We start from the raw sequence: 25054 nt of genomic DNA, 5'->3' as shown, positions 1-25054 counted from the left end.
CTTGTGTGGTGTGCTGAAATGTAAAATACAAAAGCACATGTTTGCCCAGTACCCTGTGTTTAGAGGATTCAGAGTGATCTCCATCACTGACAATTAGCCACATGGGGGAAGGGGAAAGGAGCTGTGGCACCGAGCCCACCACGCTAACCTGCTCAATTGAACTGTTTCCAGATCATGTCCCACGAGCTCTTCTCCAGATTTAGTCTCTGGCTCTTTGGAAGATGACAAAATGGTAGCTTGCTCTGGGTTGGAAGCAGTTCCTTTTATCGTTCGTGGTTCGAAGAACACTTGTACTCTCTCTGCTGGGAAGAGGTGGCATGTGTGTGTGATGAGCTGATGAACAAGACACGAAGGACATGACATTGAAAAGGAAATGTGGCCACGTAGGGCTCTTATTTGTGGAAACACCCACATTCTGTAACTTCAACTTCTACAGCATGACACTGCAGAGTCAAGAGAACTCAAAGATCCATAGAGTATTTCTAGAAACGTGGGTTCCTAGACATCAAAGAGGGAACTGTGATGAAGAATAGTACTAAAAAATAATTTAGAAAGTGCCAGGTGGAGGCTGGTCTTGGAGGATGAAGCCTTATTCATGGAAAAGCTGCCAAGGACACCTGCGAAGGAGATGGGAAGCGGGCTCGAAGAACTCCAGCGCTCCAGGAGGAAGTGCTCCCCGCCTGATCACACCCCAGAAAATACAGAATAAGCCAGGTGTCTCTGTAGTTTGATTATATTTGTATGTAGGAGGTGGCCCTGAGGATGTCCTTTCTGAATGAAGATCAACGGCACTAATCAACTTAGCACTCTTCTTGTTTAAGAAACATTTGGTTTGCTTCTATCATCACGCATAGACAGTTCAACTCACTTCATGAAAAGGAGAAGTATATCTGATGAAAAGAAAAATGGGGACTTCCCTGGTGGCGCAGTGGTTAAGAATTCGCCTGCCAATGCAGGGGACACGGGTTTGATCCCTGATCTTGGAAGATCCCACATGCCACGGAGCAACTAAGCCCGCGCACCACAACTACTGAGCCTGTGCTCTAGATCCCACGAGCCACAACTACTGAAGCCCGCGTGCCTAGAGCCCGTGCTCCGCAACAAGAAGCCACCACGATGAGAAGCCCACGCACCACAACGAAGAGTAGCTCCCGTTCGCTGCAACCAGAGAAAGCCTGCGTGCAGTAAAATAAATAAATTAATTAATTTAAAAAATGTATTTGGCTGAAATGTACTGAAGTGAAATATACTTTATGCATGCTTTATTTTCATAGAGGGCTTCGTGAGACAGCCACAGGCCCTGGTATCTCATCAAAACTAAACGGTGTTGCTGAGAACTGTAGTAGCAGCAGTGGTAGTAATAGTCAGTGGGTGGTATTAGCCTAATAATAATGAAGTGAGTTCATTAAGGGGGGGGTGTCACTTAGACGTTGGGTAGTTTTCCGCTCCATCCTCTTTTCCGTGGCAAAGTGGGCAGGTAAATGCTTTCTTGTCAGTAGTTGTCTTTGGTCTTTAATTTAGATGCTTCTGCCCAGCTGGAGCAAGTAGGCAGTGATGGGAAAGGACGCAGATGAATGACTTCCCACATGTGTATGAACCGTTGATGCAGTTTACCTCCACTGTGTTCTGTCTGAATGCAGATCCCCAGATACTCTTGCTGGGTTTCCAGACTTCCCCTAGGGAGCTTTGAGTCAGATCTGAGAATCGCTAATCTAGATGTCACTCTAGTGTAGGGACCTACACTGTTTCTAGGGATACCTTTACTGCCCTCATGTTTTCCAGTCTGTGGTGGAAAAGTTACTGGCATTTGTTCTAGTGGAGTAGACTCACTACCCAGCTTCAAAAATTGAAGTAATATCAGACAAGGGGATGTAATGACTTCTAGAGGAGGCGGGGCACCCACTTGGGCCTCTCTCCCAGGATTGTGTGCTCTCCCCCCTGCCCTTGGAGTTCCTTCTCTCTTTTGGGGCACAGATAGTACCCTGAGGCTAGGTAGACCTTATGTTCTGGGGCAGAGGGTGAGTGAGGTGCCAAGGCTGTCTGCAGGACCGTGAGAGTGCCTCCCCCCCGCCCCCCAAATGCTGTGCCCTAGACGACCCCTGCACCTCCCTCTAGGCCTGATGCTGGGTCCTGGGCTAATCAGGGATCTCCTTAGATCCGGGTCCCCTGCCTGAGAGGACCTCCCTCCACCTGCTCCTCCCTGCCTTTGCCTGTGTCCCTAAATTCACCCCTTCCTGCCAGGACTGTGATATGGTATGAACTTGACTTCCTGCATCAAACATGAGTTAGGTGCTCAAACTCTGCCCCACACTCACCCCGCACTACCACCCCATCCCCCGACCCCTAACTGGATCCTAAGCCTTGGGCTCTTAGTAAGGCTGTGATTCTGTCTCAGGGCCACTCACACCCCCACCCAAAGGAGATGCTACTCAAAAGTTGAGGCCAAATTTATTTATAGTAATCCAAAGTGTTACAGTTTCCAATTCTGGTGTTTAACACTGTATTAGCCACTTTTTTATTTTAAAATCTCAGCTGCTTTATCTAAAGCATGAAGTTTTTAGAAGGTAACCAGAAAGCTCACATGGTGTAAACCTTTTTTGTATGCATTATAGAAGTATTGCAGGTTCATTGTGTGACATGTATTGATTAATGTATTCACGATTCAAATTGTCCTTTCAAGGGAGAAGGTCTTTTCTTTGCAAATGTCATCGAACCCACTTTCTGTCTGTTAAAGTTGTTTCTAATTGGCTCTGAAATGTTTCTCAGACCTGGGTGCTCATGTTCTGCCCATAGTAGCCTGTGTGCTTGTGCTCCTCATCCAAGTAACTCCTAGCTAGTGGATGTTTCTCATGTTGCAAGGTGTGCCTCATGTGTTGTAGGTGTGCATCTACACCTCCCATCCCACGTTAACCCTCTGTGGGAGGTATTATTAGCACCATTTTTTACCACTGGAAACTAAGACTTAAGAGTCTTAAAAAATAAGTAGCTAGTTGTCTCTCCACAAGTGATGATGGTGCTAGGTCCACACCCAGATTTTTGACTCCAAAGCCAGCGTTGTTCTTTGCTTATTTTTTTATAATTGGAAAAAAATTTAAAATATAGAAACTTAAAGAGAATGATAAAAAATAAAACCCATGTATTCTCTTCTGGAATTGACAGATGTTAGCATTTTGGTGTATTTCATATTTTTTCTAAATAAAACATTAGAAGTTCTCATTTTACTCCTCCCAGTTCGGATCTTTTCCCTTCTTACCCTCCACCCCATCCTGCCCTAACACCTCCTCCGGAGGCAATTTGGCCTCTATCCAGACCATGTTTCTATGCTTTTACTACACATACATGTATTTATTGTTGGTATATAGCTTGGTTTCTGTGTTTAAAAAAGTATGTAAAATTTTATTTATAATATATAAATAAATTTTATTGTATTTATTTTGCAACCTACTCTTTTCCCCAGTTTTGTTTTTGGAGTTGTTACATATAGATCAGAATTATTCATTTTGATGGCCGTCTAATATTCCATTAGATGATATTGTAATGTACCCTACTGATAGACATTTAGCTTGCTTCCAATTTTTTATTCTTTTGCAAACAATGCCACACATGTGTCTGTGCTTATCTAGGGAATGTACTCAGAGGAGGAATCGCCAGGGCCTGGGGTTGGCACAGTTTCTCCTCTGCTCGGTATTTCCCAATTGCTCTCCAAAGTGTACGTAGACTTCCACCCGTCATGTATGAGGGCAGATTTCTCCACATTCTCATCACCTCTTGGTGCTGTTGGACTATAATTTTAGCCAGTTGTGAAATAGTATCTCTTTGTCTTAGTTTTAACTTGCGTCAGCCTGGTGACTGCTCATTACAACTGTAGAGATTGAGCATAAACTTCTCACCAGTCAGGCTCCCATTCTTATGAACTGGTTGGTCATATCTTTTGTTCGTTTTTCTGTTTGTTTTTCTTTTTTTCCCTGCTGATTTTTAGGAACTCTGTATACTGCCAATATTAGTCGTTTGTCAAAAAATGTTTGAATGCCATTATCTTCCCCTTGTCAGTCATTTTCGTTTGTTTACGGTGTTTTGTATAATATACACATTTTAAAATTTGGTAGAAAGTTATCAATCTTTCTGTGCTGTGTTGTGTGTCTTGTTTGTCTGTCATAAGCTTTAGAGTTTTGTTTTGCATCTTTAGGTCTGTAATTACACCCCTCCCCCACATTCTTACCCATCGTTCTCTTCCTTACTCTGTTTTTCTCCATAGCACTTATCATCTTGTAATATATCCTACACTTATCTGTTTTGTTTGTTTATGTGTTATCTGTTTCCCTCCACTAGAATGTAAGCTCCCTGAGGGCAGTGGCTTTTGTCTGTTTTGTTCATGGCTATATCCCTAACACCTGGAATAGTCACGGGCATATAGCAGGTGCTCAATAAATATTTGTTGAACAAATAAAGAATAATCCACATGGAATGTATTTCTTGTGTATATAGTGTGAATAGAGCTGTCACCCTTTGTTCCCCTCATGGAAAGCTGGTTTCTCTAACACCATTTATTGGATAGTCCATCCTTCCCCCACTGATTCTTTTCATTCAAGCTTTATCAAGCTGGAGTTGTTTCCCTCGTGCCACTGTCTTTATATATTTCTGTTCCCCTGCCTCTGTGCTGAAGTCTGCAGAAAAGCCAGTCCTCACACACACAAGTGGGAGTGGGGGAGATGAAGGGCTAGGTTCCACTTACGGAGAGTTTTTCTCTGATGGGTCAATCGGTAAACATTTAAGAAGCAACTTTTATGAACCAAATGTAAAAATGGACCTGAGTCCTCAAAGCCCTCAAAGGACTTTCTCGTTGACGTTAAATCGTTATAACTCAAGGCAGAATATAAGGGTTAAGCAGGACAATTAGCTGTGTGCTGGGAACACACAAGCTGGAGAACATAGTGGTTAAGTTTGTAGGCTTCAAGTAAATTCAATCTTTGTATGCTGCATCTGCTCCTGACTGGGCTTTGTATCTTGAGCAACTTATTGATCTTCTCCAACATTTAGTTTCCTTATCAAAAAAATGGGAATGATGATAATAGTACCTGCTTCAGGGGTTGTTGATTGACTGAAAGAATGTACGCTAAGGGTGTAGCTCAGTGCCTGTAAATGTTCACTAATTCTAGTGTGCGCGGAGTCTTTAGGGAGGAGGTGAAATTTGACTGGGTCTTGCAGCACGGGTTAGATTTTTCTGGGCAGGGATTGAGTAGGTGGAAAAGGACGTGCCAGACAAGATACAGAATAAATAAAAAACAAAAGCGTGGAAGCCAGAAAGTATAGGGTGAGTTCAGGGAACATTATTCTAGTTTGACTGGATTGTAGGAGGAAGTAATGATGAAGAGACTGGAAATGTAGGTTGGGCCTAATTGCTGTGGATTACCAGCAACAAGCCAAGAAAATGTCCTTTATTACTAAGCTCCTAATTCCTCGATGGCTCCCCATTGCCTGATCAGACCTGAGCCTCAGAGGGGTGTCTCTGGCAGGGCGCGCTTGGCAAACAGGAGAGGAGAGGGGCAGGGAGGGCAGCTAGGGGGCTCCCAGGAGAGTCCTGGTCAGTACAGTTGAGGGTGCATGTCCCAGGGCACCTGAACTTTAGGAACATATTGTGTGTGTGTGTGTGTGTGTGTGTGTGTGTGTGTAATTAAAGCCTCCTTTATTTTTTTGTTTTGTTTTGTCTTAAAATTGACAAGACTAGTATAAGCATCTTTAAAAAAAATTTTTTTTATTGGCCTATAGTTGACTTACAAAGTTGTGTGTACACAAAGGTGTACAGCAAAATGAATCAGTTATACGTGTACAGATATCCACTCTTTTTTAGATTCTTTTCCCATATAGGTCATTACAGAGTACTGAGTAGAGTTCCATGTGCTATACAGTAGGTCCTTATTAGTTATCTGCCTTATATATAGTAGTGTGTATATGTCAATAGGAACATTTATTTAAACTACCATTTTTCTTTGCGGTATGTGGGCCTCTCACTGCTGTAGCCTCTCCCGTTGCGGAGCACAGGCTCGGGATGCACAGGCTCATCGGCCATGGCTCACGGGCCCAGCCGCTCCGCGGCATGTGGGATCCTCCCGGACCGGGGCATGAACCCGTGTCCCCTGCATCGGCAGGCGGACTCTCAACCACTGTGCCACCAGGGAAGCCCCCATTTTTTTTTAGCATCAGCTTTGTGCCAGGTGTGGAGCTGGGTGCTTCCATATACATGCCTACCTCAGAAATACTGTGGGTTGGGTTCCACACCACCGCAATAAAGCAAATATTGCAGTAAAGTGAATCACATGAACTTCTTTGTTTCCCAGTGCATATAAAAGTTATACTGTAGTCTATTAAGTGTGCAATAGCATTATGTATAAAAACACAAAGTGACACCTAATTAAAAATTCTTTGTTCGGGACTTCCCTGGTGGCGCAGTGGTTAAGAATCCGCTGGCCAATGCAGGGTACACGGGTTCGAGTCCTGGTCTGGGAAGATCCCACATGCCGCGGAGCAACTAAGCCCATGCGCAACTACTGAGCCTGCGCTTTAGAGCCCACAAGCCACAACTACTGAAGCCTGCGCGCCTAGAGCCCGTGCTCCGCAACAAGAGAAGCCACCGCAATGAGCAGCCCGCACGCACCAACAAAGACCCAATGCAGCCAAAAATAAATTAATTAATTAAAAAAAAAAAAAAAAAAAAAGGGCTTCCCTGGTGGCGCAGTGGTTGAGAGTCTGCCTGCCGATGCAGGGGACACGGGTTCGTGCCCCGCTCCGGGAAGATCCCACATGCCGCGGAGCGGCTAGGCCCGTGAGCCATGGCCGCTGAGCCTGCGCTCCGCAACGGGAGAGCCCACAACAGTGAGAGGCCCGCGTACCGCAAAAAAAAAAAAACAAAAAAAAACCACTTCGTTGCTGAAAAATGATCACTGATCATCATCTGAACCTTCAGTGAGTTGTAACCTTTTTGCTGGTGGAGGATTTAAAATATTGCAAGAATTACCAGAGTGTGACACAGAGACACAAAGCGAGCAAATGCTGTTGGAAAAGTGGTGCCGACAGACTTGCTCAGTGCAGGGTTGCTACAGACCTTCAATTTGTGAAAAATGCGACGTGTAAAGCACCATAAAATGAAGTGCAGTAAGATGAGTGATGCCTGTACCTCCTCTAGTTGTTTAGCCTGAAACAGTTCTCTCCCTGGATATTCCTGTTCAGTGTATGGTCGTCTGTCCCTGATACTGTACCCATCCAGGGAAGCACAGGGATAGAGAAGCTCAGAGGACCCTCTTTCCCACTTCTCCATCCCACCTTCCAATAAGGTCACAGAGGAGGAAAGAATAGCCTGAAGACTTAGGGCTCCAGCAAATCGTTTGTTAAAGAAGGTATCACCTGCCAGTATTCTTCCCAGCCTGGCCTAATTTCTAGGCAGCATTGCCGCGATAGGTTGTCGTCATAGGGAAGATAGACCTCTGGACATCAGGCTGGTGTGAACGGAAGAGCCCGGGCCTTGTCATCAAAGAGAAGTGGGTTTAGATCTCAGCCCTGCCAGAATCGAGCTCTAGGGTGACCACCTGTCCTGGTTTGCCTGCGAATGAGAAGGTTCCTGACTCATGAGACTAGAACCTAGAAAGTTCCAGGCAAGCTGGAACGAGCTGGTTACCTCTTTAGCCCTGTGGTCTGAACCTTTCCCTCACCCCATCGGCAGACGGCAGGTGCATCCTATCTCTTGGTAGGTGGGGAGACCTAACATCATTCTGCCTGCTTCCTTATTGCGCTAATGTGTGTGTTTCTTTCTCCATTTACTGCCTCACTGGGATGTTGATTCCCTGAAAGTGGAGACCAGGTCTTCCTGGCTCGCTGCCGTGCTCCTGGAATCTAGCACTGGGCCCGATGCAGAGGGGATCACAGCTGATTGTTAAGGAATGAACAGACAGTGAAACTCTAGGAACCCCAGTTCCCTCGTCTATGGGGATAACGACTCTTAGGGTTGTTTCTGAGAATAATGAGCTAAGCCAGCAAAAGCCCTGGTGTACTCGGTACACCCCTTTTTCTTCCTTCCCAGTGAATGCACACAGATTGGAACGCCAGTTTATCCATCCTTCCCTGGTGTTTACATGGCCCAGTCATGTTCAGGCACCCAGGGTGCTATTTCTTCTTAAACAGAAGTTGGGTTATCTTTAATATAAGATAGAAATCAAACCACATTAGATTATTTTACCTCAGAAGCCAGTTTCAACCGATCCTTTTGAATAGTATAGTTCTATTATTATATATTACTTCAAACTTAATAGAAAAAAATTGATTAAAATGTGTGCCCTGTTCATATCTGACCTGGCTGAATGCCACAAGACACATTAATTGAAAGTGAATTTCTACAAACCCAGTCAAGCATCATGAAGATGAAAAATGTACCTTTTCCCCTCCATTCCTTCATTGATTTTTCATTTTCCCCACTCAGAGCTTCATTTAGCAGTTTTTCAGTTTCGTTTTGTTGTGGCCTTAATTCATCCCCTTCACTCCCCCCAAAATGAGATAATGTACCATTTTCCTTGTCCTTTTTAACCTGTTCTTTCATGCTGCATTAGTGTAGGGCAGATCCTGATCTTGTCATACATCCCTGTGCTTTATTATTTTTTAGGAAAAGAGGGTAACCTTATTTTTAAAATTCTTACCATGGCGGTTTTTATCAAAGGGAATGCACTTTAAAAATACGTAACTATGAAACATAGTTAGTTGTAACATAGTTAGAACTATGAAATTAGTTCTAAATTAGTTCTAAAATGAATTAAGAGAAACTGCAGCAAAAATAAAAAACCTTTTCAGAGGAAGAGTATTAGATATCAATTATTCTCATTTTTCAGGGTGAGGTATTTGGGGATCAAACACGAGTCCTGTTTTGTTGAGGGAAATCGAGAAAGCTATTTGCCAGATCACAAGAGGCTGAATTGAAAACAAGGCTGGGTCAGGACAAGAGGGAGCAAAGGGAGGTGACTAAAACCCCAGGTGAGTTCTAGAAGGTTCTTGCCTGTCTTGTGCCAACCGTGCCCCAGTCTGTTCGCCGAGTCCCTGGATCTCTAGGGGTTTTGATAACAATAATGGGGATCTTCAAGCTATCTTCCTGTCAAATTTTCAAATAATCGAACAGCATACTTTTCCCATGAAAAGTTGAGAAGGGCTCACATTCAAGTATCCTACTGCTTTATCCTGACCTAGAATTCAGAACCCTGGTTATCTCATTTTGATTAGAAGCTTCGATTGGCAATTAGCCACCTTTGGTACATTTTCAATGGGAAAATGAATTATTTCTTTATCAATGCAGTTTAAAGTAGAAAGTGTTTTTAAATGAGGGCCCATTAGTAGGAGTTAACAAAGGGGGGTGTTGGTGACAGAGGTTTGGAAACCTTATTAATGTGTCGAGTTTCATGATAGGCACATACACACACACCCTGATTTTGAATAAAAGTACCTGTGGACTTTAATTGGTTATTCTTAAAATGAGAATGAAAACAAAATAAAACAGATTTCAAAGAAAATGAACATAAACTTAGTTTGGATTTAAAAAATTGAATTCCCTTTTCCTTACAAGATTTTAAACAATTTAAATCAATGTGATCATCAGTTGTAACATACCTTCTAATATCATGCCCTGTTCCGTCGTGTCTCCTGTTTTACATAAGGCATTTTCAGATACATGTATATCATCATTTGCCAGCTGGTAAGAGAAAACACCCCAAAGCACAATTTCTTAAAAAAAAAAAACATATCAAGTGCTATCTAGTATTTAATACTTATTTGCTGCTGCATTTCTTATATTCATTCATTTCTCTCCACATCCCCAACCTCAATATTGAGTTATGTTTCATGAGCCTTGCACAATTGGGTACTATTCACATCCTTCTAATTACAGGGCTGTATCACATTCTGACATCTAACATGAAATGACCCTACATGTCTGTCACCAATGGAAAAAAAATTCCAGGAAGCTGAAAAGCCCTGCAACCTCCTGGGTTGCTGTGAATCCATAACAGGACCTTACTAGATTTTTGTACAATTTCATTTTGGTCTGGTTGACATACAAGGTCTTTTTGAAAGGAATTGGGAGGGATCCTTTCACTATAGGAATCTGTTTCCAAAGGAGTTTATAAAAATGTGTGGATTGATAGGGGTGGTTTCACCTCCTACGAGGACTCTGCTCTTTCACATAAGGTAATTGATGCGGTAAACATCTGTTCCATGTGGGTTTGCTGTCTGGTGCAAGGAAAGATGCAAACCAAGAGCGGTAGTGGCAATGATGGGTTCTACTCGGGGTGTGCTCGAAGGGCTGAAATGGAACAGAGGAGAGAGACACAAAGCCAGCCTAGAGGACTTGGGAAGAGCTGGCCTGGGAGGTGACTGTTGAGTACTTCCTGACAGAAGACTTCCTGGTGGAAAAAGGAATGGAGGGTGGGAGGGCATGCCTGGTGAGGGCACCAGCCTGTGCAGAGGCCTGGCAGCAGGACCATTGTGTGTCCACAGCACGCTGAGAGTATGGAGTGCCTTCTAAGTAGGGTTCATTGTGGGACAGAGCAGGCACGAAATGAAACTGGGGAGATATATTGGGACCACAGCAGAGGTGCCTCATGTCCACGCTAGGGAGTTGGAACATTAGAAGCTTAGGAGGGTTGTTTTGTTTTGTTTCGTTTGTACTTTTTTCTTTTATTGAAGTATAGTTGATTTACAATGTTGTGTTAGGTTCAGGTGTACAGCAAAGTGATTTGGTTATATATAATCGATCCTTTTCCATTATAGGTTATTACAAGATATTGAGTAGAGTTCCCTGTGCTGTACAGTAGGTCCTTGTTGGTTATCTCTTTTATATATAGTAGTGTGTATATGTGAATCCCAAACTCCTAATTTATCCGCCCCCCAGAAGCTTGGGAGGGTTTTTAAGTAAGAGGGTGATATATGCAGCATCTCTGGGGTAAAGCCTAGAAGTCGATGACTCCGTCCAGGTGACTCCAGTGTGTGGGTCTGGTTAAGAGGGATCGCTTAGCTTGAACCATCTGTGCAGGTAACTCAGTTGTGGCTGATGTGAAGAAAAGCCGGTTCCAGTTTTAAGAAACCAGATAAACCCCCCCCACCGCCCACCTTAAATATCAATCTGGCCTGTAGTCTTAGAAACCTAGCATCCTGCATTATCAGTTAGGCTGTAAGACATATACATAGTTTGAATTACAAAAAAAAAATCATGCTAACGAAGACAAAATTAGACATCAGTTCAATGAGTTAACATCAGTTAAAAGGTTCTAGATTTTACCAAGATGGGTTTCTTCCCTTTGTTCTCTAAGGGGGTTTACTGTTTGATATTTAAATTTAACTGTTACAAGAAGATTACATTCTTGGGTAACTACATTTTCCAGACCTCATCTAAGTTCTCATTTCTTAATGCCTTGACTTCAGCCTGGTAACTTGGGTCATTTACCACCACCTGGTGACAGCTAGATTTAAATGCAGATTCTTGAAGTGTACATAAACCTCTTGAAGGTCAAATTTACAAACTTACATAGAGCATGGACTTGAGGATACGGGGAGGGGGAAGGGTGAGCTGTGACAAAGCGAGAGAGAGGCATGGACATATATACACTACCAAACGTAAGGTAGATAGCTAGTGGGAAGCAGCTGCATAGCACAGGGAGATCAGCTCGGTGCTTTGTGATCGCCTGGAGGGGTGGGATAGGGAGGGTGGGAGGGAGGGAGACGCAAGAGGGAAGAGATATGGGAACATATGTATATGTATAACTGATTCACTTTGTTATAAAGCAGAAACAACACACCACTGTAAAGCAATTATACTCCAACAAAGATGTTTAAAAAAAAAAAAAAAAAAAAAGCGAGAGCAAAGGTGCCAAACGGATTTTACTTGCATACCGGCTGCATAGTTCCCTGGATTTTGGGTGCCCCCGATTTTGGGAGCTGCTTTGGAGGTTATGTGTTTAGCAAGTCTGTCTTGGTTCATCTAGGCCTCCAAGAGTCTGTTCCAGACAACTATGCCCCTGAAGTCTAAGGGGTGGATTGTTTAGAGATAATGGATGGACGGATTCTTTGATTCGTCCATTCAATGTCTGAGAATATGAAGATGATCAAGGCCTTTATCCTCAAGCTGACAATCTAAGGAGGGAGAAATACCAGTAATAACATAGTAGTAGCTAATTTTTGAGTGTTTATCATGCTAGGTGCTATAGGAGACGATATTTCAAGGCTCTTTGAAGTTGGCAGTCAGAAATAGCAGCATTTTCCACGCAAATGTGTGATTTAGATATTGTGGAAAAGAACCAAAGGCTTGGGAGTCAGACAATACCTAGAATATTAGCAAACCCAGACGCGTGAGAGCCTGCTTATTTTAGAAACTGGGTGCCGCACTTGGGAGAAGGCATGGGATGTGCTCCAGGAGCAGACCTCAGGGGGGAGTAACTTGGGGTTCAATGTTGGCACCCCTTCTAGGGCATGAGGGGCCAGCCATGAACTGACTGCCAACCTAAGCATCCTTTTTCTCTAATCCGAGCAAGTCAGCTCTGGCCACAGAATGTACTGTACAAGATGCTTCTATGAGAAATGCTCAAGGATGAAAGCAAATGAGTGTGCACAGCATTCATTTTTAGTGCAAAAGCACAATCGCTTCTTGAAGCATCAGTTGCTGAAAAACGCGATCCTTGTCATCAGAAGCTTCAGATCCCCTGCATCCTTCCCTCGACCTATTCTTTTTCTCCAGAATGAGATGCCTCCTCACGCTAGCATTAGCCCAGAGTTCTCCCCTCAGCTGTCTCTCCAGATGATATCTCTGCTTTGCATTTATTTCTTTTTAAAACTAAAATCTAGGGACAAAGGTGAGCAGAATCATCTTGGTCTCTTCCTGTGAGCTGTTCATTAGGGTGCCCTTAACCCACACCTCTTGCTTCTCTTGACTCACAAAGCACTCTGATTACTTCAGAGACAGTGAAAGTAGCGTGCGTGAAGTCACTTTTTGTGTTATTTGATGAAGTATTACTCCTGACCTTCTTGGAATATTTTAGTTCATTTCACTACACACTTTACCTATCATTTAAAGATTTTAAAAGCTTTAAGAATTTCTAACGCTATAAGAAGGAATGAAAAAGGGACACTGTAAGGATGATTTTTGCACATTATTCCTACATAAATGAAGGAAATTTAAACAAAACAAACTTTTGTTTTGCTCATAATCCTACCCCAACCCCGGAACGAACGATTTTGTTTATCTAACTTTTCTTCCACCTTTTACTTTCATCATTGTAAACTCTTGTTTTTCTATCCCTTGAGGCTTTTTGTAAACACTTTTCCATTTTGTAATATATTTGTTTTTAGTATTTGTGTAATATATTCCATCCAAGTGATATTCCATAATTTATCACCCATTCCTTTAGTGCTGGACATTAAGGTTATTTCCATTTTCTCTCTATTATAAATAATTGGAGCAAGAACATCTTTGTATATATAGCTTTCTTCCTACATCTGAATTATATCCTTAGGATAAATTCCCAGGAGTGGGATTAGTAGGTCAAAGGGTATGAACAGCTTTATGGCTCTTCATATTTATTGCTACATTGCCCAAAGGGTCATTCTAATTTACAGCACCACCTGCAACACATGAGAGTAGCTATCCCTCCCAGCCCTTCCAACACTGATTTCTTCAGTCAGTAGTTTGGGGCAAATTTAATAGGTACGAAAGGATAACTAGTGACTGTTTTTAACTGTTAATTTAAAAAATAATTATCAATTTTCTTCTTAAGTATGTTTATTGTATTCTATTTCATATGGTTTGCTTTTCATGTCGGAGAATTATATTTTTTGACACCAGGTGGAATTTAAAATATTTTATCATGAAAATGTCACATTCTCTCAGAACAAAGAGCGTAATGAATCATTACTTAGATTCAACAAGCAGCAACATTTGGCCACATCTGCCTTATCTACACCTTCTTTTCCTTTTATTTTTTCCTTTGTGCAATTATTTTAAAGCAAATCCCAGACATTCTGCATGTTTCCTGTATACTTCATTAAGCATCAATAGAACATGTGGACTTTTTCTTCTGTAATCATAATGCTTATTGCCACACCTAACAAAATTAATGATAATTCCTTGGTCCCATTTACTACTAGTCTGTAATAACATTTTCCAACATGTCTTTAAAATTGTCTCGTAACTGATATTTTGTTCCAGTCAGCATACAGAGAGGTCCACTGTATTTGGTTGTTAGGTTTCTGAAGTCCTTTAATCTAGAGCATATGCTCTGTTTACTCCCCCGGTACCCCCAACTCAAATTTACCCCCAGCCAGTGACTTATTGCAGGAACTAAGTCAGTCGTCCTATAAACGTTCCCGCATTCTGAATTTGACTTTTTGTTTCCTTAATAGCTCAATTAGATTCTGTTTCAACTTTGTTTTGTCCGGGGAGGCAAGAATACTTCAAGGGTGGTGCTGTGTGATTCATTTCGTATTGCTCTGGGGGCACACAATGTCTGGTGATCCCACTTTGGGTGATGCTAAGGCTGATGGTGGATCAGGTGGTGACAGCCCACAACAAAGTCGTAAAGTCCCTCGCCGGCTTTGCCCCTCACTGTCTCATCTGTCCGTGAAGCTTGCTTGAGTCAGTTATTTCCTGGGGGATCGCACAATGGTGATCTTTGAATTCTCTCATTCCTTCCCCACTTATTAACTGGAATTCTTCTGCAGAGTAGAACTTCTTTCTTCATAAACTGGGACTTTTTAGTAATCTCAACGTGCAGTTTGTACAAGTAAGGCAGGATAAATGCTTTTTTCTTTTATCCAAATTGCCAAGCTTCTAAGTAAGGAGTTGGTTCCACTGTCATTTCCGAGGAGTTGTCATTGCTGCTTTGTTTTTGGGTTTCTTTTTTAAGAATAATAAAATACTCAGGGTTTAAAAAAATATATATTCCATGTGTTTTACTCATTATTCTTTTTGATGCTCACATTGTCCCATCTTTGCCCCAAGGGAGACCCTTCATGTCCTTGTTTTCAGGTAGAATAAGGTGTCTTAGGCTCATCTAGTATATTTTTTAAAAGAAAATAAAAGATTATGAATTCATACTGACACTTTCATTTCAAATCTAACAAAACCTTTTTTTCCTTTGATTTTGTACTTGTATTTCTTTTTCTTACACTAAAAATCTTGGTTCCAAATTTCATACTACAGTCTATCAAATAGTTTAAAAATACAATACCAATATTACTACTAAAATTTTCCCAGTGAGTGCAATTGTTTATCTTTAGAACACATTCCACTAAAAACATCCAGTCAAATTACCTTGTCCTAACAACACTTGAATTAATTCGTTTAACCGATTTGATATATGGTTAAGTTCTTTCTGTTCTGTTTGTTTTCAAATTTTAGGATTCACTTTTTTCCCCTTTTTGGTTTTTATTTTTTGAATCTGCAAAATGTGCTTTCAAAATTGAACTTATGTAACAAGGTATTATCACAAAAGTCTTTGTTCTGTTCTGTCTCCTCCATCTAATTTCCTCCCTCTCCCTGTTGGTAAATATTAAGATTTGTTTGACCTTTGCAGTGTTTCATTTTGCAAATATATATTCATATGTCTTCACCAATTTTACATCAAAGCCAGCATACCATCTACTCCTTACCAATATATCGTATCAGGGTTTTAGAGATCTTCATTTTTTCTTGAAGGTTACATAGGCATCCATTGTTAAGATGAACCATAGTTTATTTATCAGGCACTTATTGATGGAGTTCTGTTTTTGTGTGTGTGTTTTCTAAAAAACAAAAATCCTGTGTCCAAGTCATTTCATATTTTGGCTAATGATTCTTTGGGATCTATTCCTAGAAGTGGAGTTGCTGGGTCAAAGGTTAAATGTAATTGTACACTTGTTTTTTAAAAAAATTAATTAATTTTTGGCTGCCATTAGGTCTCCGTTGCTACACGTGGGCTTTTTCTAGTTGCAGTGAGTGGGGACTACTCTTCGTTGTGGTGCGTGGGCTTCTCACTGCGGTGGCTTCTCTGGTTGCAGAGCACGGGCTCTAGGCACGCGGGCTCAGTAGTTGTGGCTCACGGGCTCTAGAGCACAGGCTCAGTAGTTGTGGCGCACGGGCTTAGTTGCTCTGCGGCATGTGGGATCTTCCCGGACCAGGGCTGGAACCCGTGTCCCCTGCGTTGGCACGCAGATTCTTAACCACTGTGCCAGCAGGGAAGTCCCTACTTGTACTTCTTTTAGTTATTGCTAGAGTCCCTTCTATACGAATTGTGTCATTTTGCACAGAGAGGGATGTTTTAAAAAAGATTTTGCGGTTGCTCAAATGTCATATGAAAGGTTGTTGGAAAATTAGTGCATTCTTCAAAATCACATGTTATTTATCAAACCTACACACTGTTCCCACTATTGCCCAAGACATGGCCTGGTAGAGAGCACCCTGGTTCCTGCTCTTAGGGAACCTACGATGTGTCTGCGGAGACATGATATGTGAATGAAAAACAAAGTTAGAGTAGTCCAAGATAGATATAGTATAAAAACAAAGGTGAAAACCCAGCTCAAGTCTCTGTCTTTCAGAAGCCTTCCCTGCTTAACCCAGGCCACGTGAGTCCTCAGTCCTCTGAATTTCATTATTACTTTCAGTGACAGTGACCTTTTTCCCAGAGCAAAACTTCTGACACGTAGTTGAACAAATGTGAATATACGAACAGGAACAACAGAGCAGAATGTATGAAATGCAGGCTGCTGCATAAATTCAAGTGAAATAATTTTTCTATGTAGAGTTATGTCTGCATTTCCCAAAGCATCGGTGGGATGTTACTAAGGGTTACACAGCAAAATCAGTGCAGAAATGTTAGGCTAAACAGACCTAATGAAACAACTCCACAACCACGTATGATGTCCCAAGCATACCTGGGCACAGAAGCCCCCCCCCCCCGCCTCCGTGAAGCACCTCATGTTCATACTGTTCCACGGAACACAAAAGAACCAATGTGTAGTTTCTATTTGAATGAAAACCAAAGGCTTCTCTTCCAGTTGATTAACTTGTACAAATTCTGCATTTTTGATAACAATTTCCAATTTGTTTCTTTCTAGATTGAATCACTAAAGAAAAAGGTGCAGCAGAAACAGCTCTTAATATTGCAGCTTTTAGAAAAGATATCGTTCTTAGAAGGAGAGGTAAGAAGCTGTGTTTCTTGACGCTGGGGTCTTCCCTGTCATTAAATTTTATGTTGCTGAGCCTATCACCGACACTTAATTAAAAATATGGCTATTTCCTGGCCTTATAAAATTGATTGAAGGTTAACTGCCAACACTGAAAATGAGGTTCTGACAGCTAGTTTTTCTTTACCATCTGACTCTCCTCATTCCCCCTTGCTGCTCACCTCTGCTTTTTGGCTCCCATTTTTCTTATTCAGGAATTTTCTTAGCAAGTCTGATAAGCTGTTGATGAATACTGATAACTCCCCACATCTGTGTTGTATGTTATAATTTGCCAAGTATTTTCACATACATTTCTCAATGATCCTCTCAACAACTTTAAGCAAGGCAAGACAAGGATTATTAGCTCCATGTTAACCAGAAAAAAGAAAAAGAAAAAAGGCACAGAGAAGGCAGGTGGCTTTTCTCAAGGTCACACAGCTTAATACCAGAGCCAGGCTGAGAGACGGACTCCTCATTCCAGGTGACTTAATTTCACCTGGAACTTTTAGGCTATTTAGTATTCCTGACTTTCTGGTCTTTTGAAAGGCATTTTGGGGATTTTGTGGAGGTTCTAGGGAAGGAAATTATGAAGTTGGAAGAACCTTAAAAGCTTAGGTGTTACTAGAAGGGGAAGCCTTCTGTTTTCTCTGAAGATTATTTATTAAGAACTTGGCATTGAGCCTCTTGCTTTTGAGCCTCCGTGAATCTCTCCTTGTCTGTGCCCCGCTTGTAGTCCCTCCCGGGTGAGAGACAGCCCAGGAGAGAATAATAAAATAAGAAGACAGGAAAGTAATGACAGTAATTAAGCTCCTCGTGTGTGTTGGGCACTTTTACTTTGCATATCTTTTGTATAACCTAGAGGTTAAGAGTGGAATCAGACTTGCCCAAGTTTGAATGCTAGATCTGCTTATTAGCTGGCTGACCCTAGGTAAGTTTCTTAGAATTAGAAATTGAGGATGATAACTGTACCTACGTGTGTGTCTGTGCGATGAGAGTGCATACAAAGTGCCTGATATGCCTAAGCACCCCATCATTTTCTCTTTATTAAGAGCGATGCCCTATGAGTTAGATTATGTTTCCTCCATTTTGTAGCTGGAGAAACTGAGGTTCAGGGATGTTAAGGAATCTGCCCAAGGTGACTGTTAGAAATGGGTGAGCCTGAGCTCTTAACCACCATGTCTGTAGGGATGGGGAGCAGTGTCATTATTTACTCTGTGTGGTGGGGGGGGCTGCCTATAAAAGTCGTAAGCAGAAGTCCCTCGTCGCCCGTGGGGACCTGGCAGCAGACTCAAAGCCCAGGAATCTCAGTGTCCTGACAGCTGAGTAAGTGGACACTTGTCTTGTCCCACTGTTTTCCCCTCTGCAGTCACTGAGTCCGCCTCCAGCTTTACGAACGGACATTTCTGTTTCTAAGATTGCCCTCTGAAATCACAGCTCCCTGTGGGAGGAATCATACTTTCCCAGTGAGAGTCAGAGAGTGAGTGTCCTGGTGAGAGTCATGGGTCCCGAGAGAGTCTGGTTCCAGGAGGGAGAAAAGAGGCGCCAACAGGAGAGGCGGCAGGTTACCCAAGACAGCGCCCACCCCTCTCCCCTTCCCCTGGCTGTGCTACTCAGGCCTCCTGGGAGATTAGGAAATGTCCAAGGGGTACTCTGCATTGAGAAGAGCCTTCCTTACACATACGTGTGCTTTGTTTAATCTTAATTTATTCAATTCCTTTCTTCTCTAAGTTTAGGTTGCCCAGACTCTGAGATGTGGATATGAGTCCACTAGTTTATTTGGGAGGTGATCTCAGGAAGCCCCAGTGGGAGAGGGCAGAAATGAGTCAGGGAAAGGTCAAAGGCCAATAATGGGTGCCTTACAGAGGTTACCACTGTGGAAAGCTGCTGCTCCCTTGCCCTGGGCATCTCTGGAAGATGATGTGCACTGGCCTCTGAGTTACCCTTACCAAAAGGTCAGAAAGCTAGGGCATTTATCCATTAACTCCCATCAGTAGCTGGTGAGGGCGGCTCCTGGGGGTGTGTGGCAATTCTGGCCTGCCCTGGGCAGAGCCAACTGGGCTCCAGGGGGCAGAGGAAGCCCCAGGGAAAGAGTCACAAGTGGCATGCCAGGAAATGGGGAGTGTCCAGAGCATATGGGTGCGTCTGGCTGTGTCTGCTATGTATATCCAATAAGCCATTCAAAAATGGTTTGAAAACCATCATTCCTTGAGCATTTAAACATTGATTATAAATTTGGTTGATTAAACTATTTAAATTCTACTACAAATTTAGAATGACTAATTCCTTTTGATCATCCACCTTAAACAGCAGATAAAACGTAGACAAAATGTCAAGATTTGATAATACATTTACACTTTAACTTATTCTAAAATATTAAGTATCTTGGGTTTAATTTATTTCTTCATTGTTTGTGTTCTTGGTTTTTAGTATCTTCCGAAGGCCAATTTCCCTTCGTTAACATCATTTTGACACTTTCCAGACAAATGCAGTGATCCTTTAGATTCAAAGGACATGGAATACCTTCTCTGAATAGCTAAGGCTAGAGGATGCCAATTCTTGGACGGACACAATTCTTGCTTTACAATATAGGACTAGGTAGCTTCAAGGTGATTCAAACTTAGGACCCCTAATCATTGGGATGCATTGACCTATCTTTAGCACTATTAAGAAGTATGCATTCCTTATTAATATTTTACCGTTCTTTGTCAGACTAGGTGGAGATTTCACCTCCTAGGAGATGAGGTTGAGTTTGGGTACTTGGTTTTCCTCTTCAGGCTGTGTGAGTAGTTTATGATGTTACAAACACACTGCTGACTGACTCCTTGCTAACTGTGTGTGACCAGTGATGCCAGTGAATGTCTGCCCCTCTTTCCACCTGCTTGCTGTATGACCACCAATGCCAAGCAGCCCTTCCAAGGGCCCTCAAGTCCTGTGACGACCTGACTTAAAGTTCCTTTTGTTATTCTTTACTACTCAACACAGAAATCTTATAAACAAACATGTAATTAACACTTTATAAAAGAAACTACATCATCTTATATATTAATGCTTCCTAGTTTTAAAAGTTGATGACAAGTTGTAACATATTGTCATCTTTGTTCACTATTAAAACTACCTTTCTCTACACTTTATATTAACTTTCCTTTTGAGTGACATCATGAACACAAGGCATTTCTCAGACTCACCTTGTTCCCACAATAATTTTTTCCTTCTCCTCCTAGTTTTTTTTTTTAATCTTTATTGGAGTATAATTGCTTCACAATGGTGTGTTAGTTTCTGCTTTATAACAAAGTGAATCAGTTATACATATACATATGTTCCCATATCTCTTTCCTCTTGCGTCTCCCTCCCTCCCACCCTCCCTATCCCACCCCTCCAGGCGGACACAAAGCACCGAGCTGATCTCCCTGTGCTATGTGGCTGCTTCCCACTAGCTATCTACCTTACCTTTGGTAGTGTATATATGTCCATGCCTCTCTGTCGCTTTGTCACAGCTTACCCTTCCCCCTCCCCATATCCTCAAGTCCATTCTCTAGTAGGTCTGTGTCTTTATTCCTGTCTTACCCCTAGGTTCTTCATGACATTTTTTCCCTTAAATTCCATATATATGTGTTAGCATACGGCATTTGTCTTTCCCTTTCTGACTTACTTCACTCTGTATGACAGACTCTAGGCCTATCCACCTCATTACAGATAGCTCAATTTCGTTTCTTTTTATGGCTGAGTAATATTCCATTGTATATATGTGCCACGTCTTCTTTATCCATTCATCGGATGATGGACACTTAGGTTGTTTCCATCTCCGGGCTATTGTAAATAGAGCTGCAGTGAACATTTTGGTACATGACTCTTTCTGAATTATGGTTTTCTCAGGGTATATGCCCAGTAGTGGGATTGCTGGGTCATATGGTAGTTCTATTTGTAGTTTTTTAAGGAACCTCCATACTGTTCTCCATAGTGGCTGAACCAATTCACATTCCCACCAGCAGTGCAAGAGTGTTCCCTTTTCTCCACACCCTCTCCAGCATTTACTGTTTCTAGATTTTTTGATGATGGCCATTCTGACTGGTGTGAGATGGTATCTCACTGTAGTTTGGATTTGCATTTCTCTAATGATTAGTGATGTTGAGCATTCTTTCATGGGTTTGTTGGCAGTCTGCATATCTTCTTTGGAGAAAAGTCTATTTAGGTCTTCTGCCCATTTTTGGACTGGGATTATCACAGCTCAGCTGCGGAGAGTTCTGCATTACCCTCCTCGCCTGTGTAGCAGGGTTCCCGATGCTTGTGGAGTCATTCTTGCTGTATGGCAACAACAGGCGTTTCAGTTTCCTCATTTTTGTCCTGTCCCTAGATATGATATTGGCTTGTCTCCGAGGAGCCCTGGGTTGTTTTACTGGAGAGGTGTACGGCAGGCTATCTGGGCATGAGTGTTGGTAGTAGGCTAAAGTGCTGTGCCTACTGTTAGGCCCATTTTATTTGTTTTGTTTTGTTAATTTATTTTTTATTGAAGTATAGCTGAATTACAATTTTGTGTTAATTACTGCTGTACAGCAAAGTGACTCAGTTATACATATATATACATTCTTTTTCATATTCTTTTCCATTATGGTTTATCACAGAATATTGAATATAGTTTCCTGTGCTATACAGTACAACCTTGTTGTTTAAGGCCCATTTTAGTACTGACGGAACTGGGGAAAATGTTTCTTTTTACGATTATGAGGTTGCACTGACATTTTCCAAATTTATCTAATTGTTTTGTTTTACAATACAGGGTTCTGTTGGCCACGAAGAATTTCTATTATGTTGACCTATTCTAACACCAGGACTTTTTATACCTTGACATTCCATCCCCTGCCTTAAACCATAATGATGCCAGTGGTGGTGGTTCAGGTGTCTCTGAAAAGTTTTGGTGGACAGAGCTGGTAACCTCCTATATCTCATCTTATTAATAAAGTAGCTACCCTCTGTTAAGGGCCTAACTGCAGACTCTGGAGCTAGACTGCCTGAGTTCTACTGTCGGCTCTGTCACTTACTAGTTATGTGGTCTGGAGCAAGTTACTTAACTGCTCTGTGCCTTGGTTTGCTAAGGGAGTCCTCTCCACAGAGTTGTTATGAAGACTAAATTAGTTAACACTAAGTGATTAGAAAAGTACATGGCTCACAGTAAATGCCATGTCTTTACTGTTTCTTCAATGGCTAGGTCCCAGGAACTCCTTTTATTGTTAATGATATATATTTCCTCTTTGTCCTTCTCGTCCTCCTCCTTCTTTTAAATAGAGAATGTAGATGATTTTGGTCCCTGAAATCATCATTTGTACTTACCAATGCTAAAACTCATTCTATTTTGCTACTCCCACCCCCATCAGATCCCTAGAAGTTTGCGCTAGCCTGGCCCCATCAGACTACGTTTTCATCAACTGATTCAAAAATCTGTCTGATGTGAAAATATGCCCATTCTATTTTTTCTCCAAGTAACTTTTTATTCACTCATCTCTTGAAGAAGAACTATCCCATCCCCTATTTCCAATATAGAAAATTTTATTAAAATAAAATTATGAGTGTATCTTCATAAGGTTGATCAGCTTTCTAAATCTGAACAGATTCCATTTCATTTTTCTCTGCTGAAAATTCTCAACTTTCAGCTCAAGGAGTCTTGGGTTTTGTCCATCCTGCATTTAATGTGTGTTGTGTTGCACATAAACCTCTCAATGTGTCTGCTGTGCATTCCTGGGTCAATTATGAATCTTCTGTGCAATGCTAGGGTGGCAGCACCAGGCACCATGTACGAGTTTTCCTGGACATGCATTCTTGTTTAGTGCATGTGTTACAGACCTGGCTGCTCCCTCCCCTGGGCCTGAGGGAGCTGGGGGAGGAGGCAGCTGCCATTCATTTGACATAATTTCCCCAAAATGCCAAGAGGTGCCATACTAGGTCCTTCTTTTCGGGAAGGCGCACAGCCTCCCAAGCCCCCGGGTGGTCTGTATTTCACAGCTCAACACAAGGTGGTGGTATTTGAAAGGAAAACCCTGGAACCTGATTCTCAGTCCTGGAAGCAATCTCTTCCCCAGCACAGGCCAGGCGGCCAGCTGAGGCTGCTCTTTAGTCATAGTTGGCAAGACTCAGAGTGGAGTGTCCTTGCTTTCCTGTATCAAGACCTGTCCTTTTTTTAAGTATTTCTGTCATCCCTCTCTAATTTCCTCCTAGTGCCCATATTCAGGCTCTCATCATCTTTTTTTCTGTCTTGTCAACCTTGTATTAATTCATGTAAATAAAGCTGCATCTTTTTAAAGCGTGCGGTGACAAATGTTAACTAGACATACTGTGGTGATCATTTTGCAGTGTGTACAGATACCAAGTCGTTATGTTGTACAGCTGAAACTAATATAATGTTATGTCAATTAAACCTAAATTTTAAAAAGTATATAATGAATTTTGACAGTTGTATATACCTGTGAAACCACCACTACAGTCAAGGTATAAAACATTTCCATCATTCCCCAAAGGCCTCTCTCTGTTTCCGTTTTGCAGTCCATCTCTCCATTCACCCCCAGGCAACCAGGGATCTTTTTTGGACTTGCTTGCATTTTGTATAAATGGAATCATATAGTTGTGTGTTCTTTTGTGTCTAGCTAGCTTCTTTCACTCAGCATAAGGATTTGAGATATATCCATGTTATATGCATTCTTTTTTGTGGCAGAATATTTTTTATTGTATTAAGATTCCAGTTTATTTCTCCATTCTCCTGTTGATATACATTTGGGTTGTTTCCAGTTTGGGGCTATTGTGAATAAAGCTGCTGTGAACATTACAAGTCATTGTGTGGACATATGGTTTATTCCTGTTGGGTAAATTCCTAGTAATGGAATGGCTGGGATGTATGGTAGATACAGGTTTAACTTTTTAAGAAACTGTCAGTTTATCAAAGGAGTCGTATATTTTACCTTCCCACCAGCAGTTGGAATGTTCGTTTCTCCACATCCTCATCCTGACTTAGTACTGTCTTTTTTTTTGGCCGTACGCGGGCCTCTCACTGTTGTGGTCTCTCCCGTTGCGGAGCACAGGCTCCGGACGCGCAGGCTCAGCGGCCATGGCTCACGGGCCCAGCCGCTCCGCGGCATGTGGGATCTTCCCGGACCGGGGCACGAACCTGTGTCCCCTGCATCGGCAGGCGGACTCTCAACCACTGTGCCACCAGGGAAGTCCTGTCGGTCTTTTTAATGTAGCCATTCTAGAGGGTGTGTGGTGGTATCTCATTGTGGTTTTTATTTGCATTTCCATGGTCACTAGCGATGCTGAGCGTGTTTTAAATGCTTACTGGCCATTTGTATATATCCTTTTTTGAAGTGTCTGTTCAAATCTTTGGCCCATTATTTTACTGAGTTTTTACTTTTCTTATTTACTGAGTTGCTAAGAGTTCTTTATGTATTCTGGATACCAGTTCTTTGTCAGATATATGTACTGTGAATATTTTCTCCCATTTCATGACCTGCTTTTTCGTTTTCTTTTCAATTTAGATCTAAGATCCATTTGGAGTTAATTTTTGTGTTTTGTGTGAAGTAAGGATTGATATTCTTTTTTTCACCATAGCTATCCAACTGTTTCCTTTTAATGTCTCCTTAATTTCTGATATTGATCATTTGTCCCCTTTCCCCCTTCTTTGATCAGTCTAGCTAGAGTGTTATCAATTTGTTGTTTTAAAAAAAATTAAAATAGCTTTTGGCTTTGTTGATATTCTCTATTAGCTGTTTTCTGTTTTATTGAGTTTTGTTCTGATATTTATATTCCCTGCCTTGTAATTATTTTGGTGTTACTTTGCTCTTCTTTTTCGAGCTTC

At 41.8% G+C, this 25054-nt stretch overlaps 1 protein-coding gene and 1 long non-coding RNA gene across 3 annotated transcripts in view; one reads left to right on the top strand and one right to left on the bottom strand.

Moving 5' to 3' along the window:
- The window catches only part of MYZAP (myocardial zonula adherens protein), a 130651-nt gene that overhangs the window by 51013 nt on the left and 54584 nt on the right, over positions 1-25054 (top strand). For both annotated transcript variants that reach the window (XM_089907164.1, XM_022579596.3), the window contains exon 11: positions 17110-17193. In XM_089907164.1, coding sequence (XP_089763290.1) covers positions 17110-17193 — 84 coding nt within the window. The remainder of the gene's footprint in view (positions 1-17109; positions 17194-25054) is intronic.
- Positions 1-25054, bottom strand: part of LOC111177658 (uncharacterized) — an 88527-nt gene that overhangs the window by 15869 nt on the left and 47604 nt on the right. Inside the window, exon 3 of the long non-coding RNA XR_016392090.1 lies at positions 149-9721. This is a non-coding gene — a long non-coding RNA (uncharacterized LOC111177658). The remainder of the gene's footprint in view (positions 1-148; positions 9722-25054) is intronic.

This window comes from Delphinapterus leucas, chromosome 2 (genome assembly GCF_059928025.1).
Source record: "Delphinapterus leucas isolate spDelLeu-1000000601 "Yukka" chromosome 2, BTC_Dleu_Yukka2, whole genome shotgun sequence".
Classification (NCBI taxonomy): domain Eukaryota; kingdom Metazoa; phylum Chordata; class Mammalia; order Artiodactyla; family Monodontidae; genus Delphinapterus; species Delphinapterus leucas.
The sequence above is the reverse complement of the archived record's forward strand: the minus strand, read 5'-3'. Positions and strand labels throughout refer to the sequence as shown.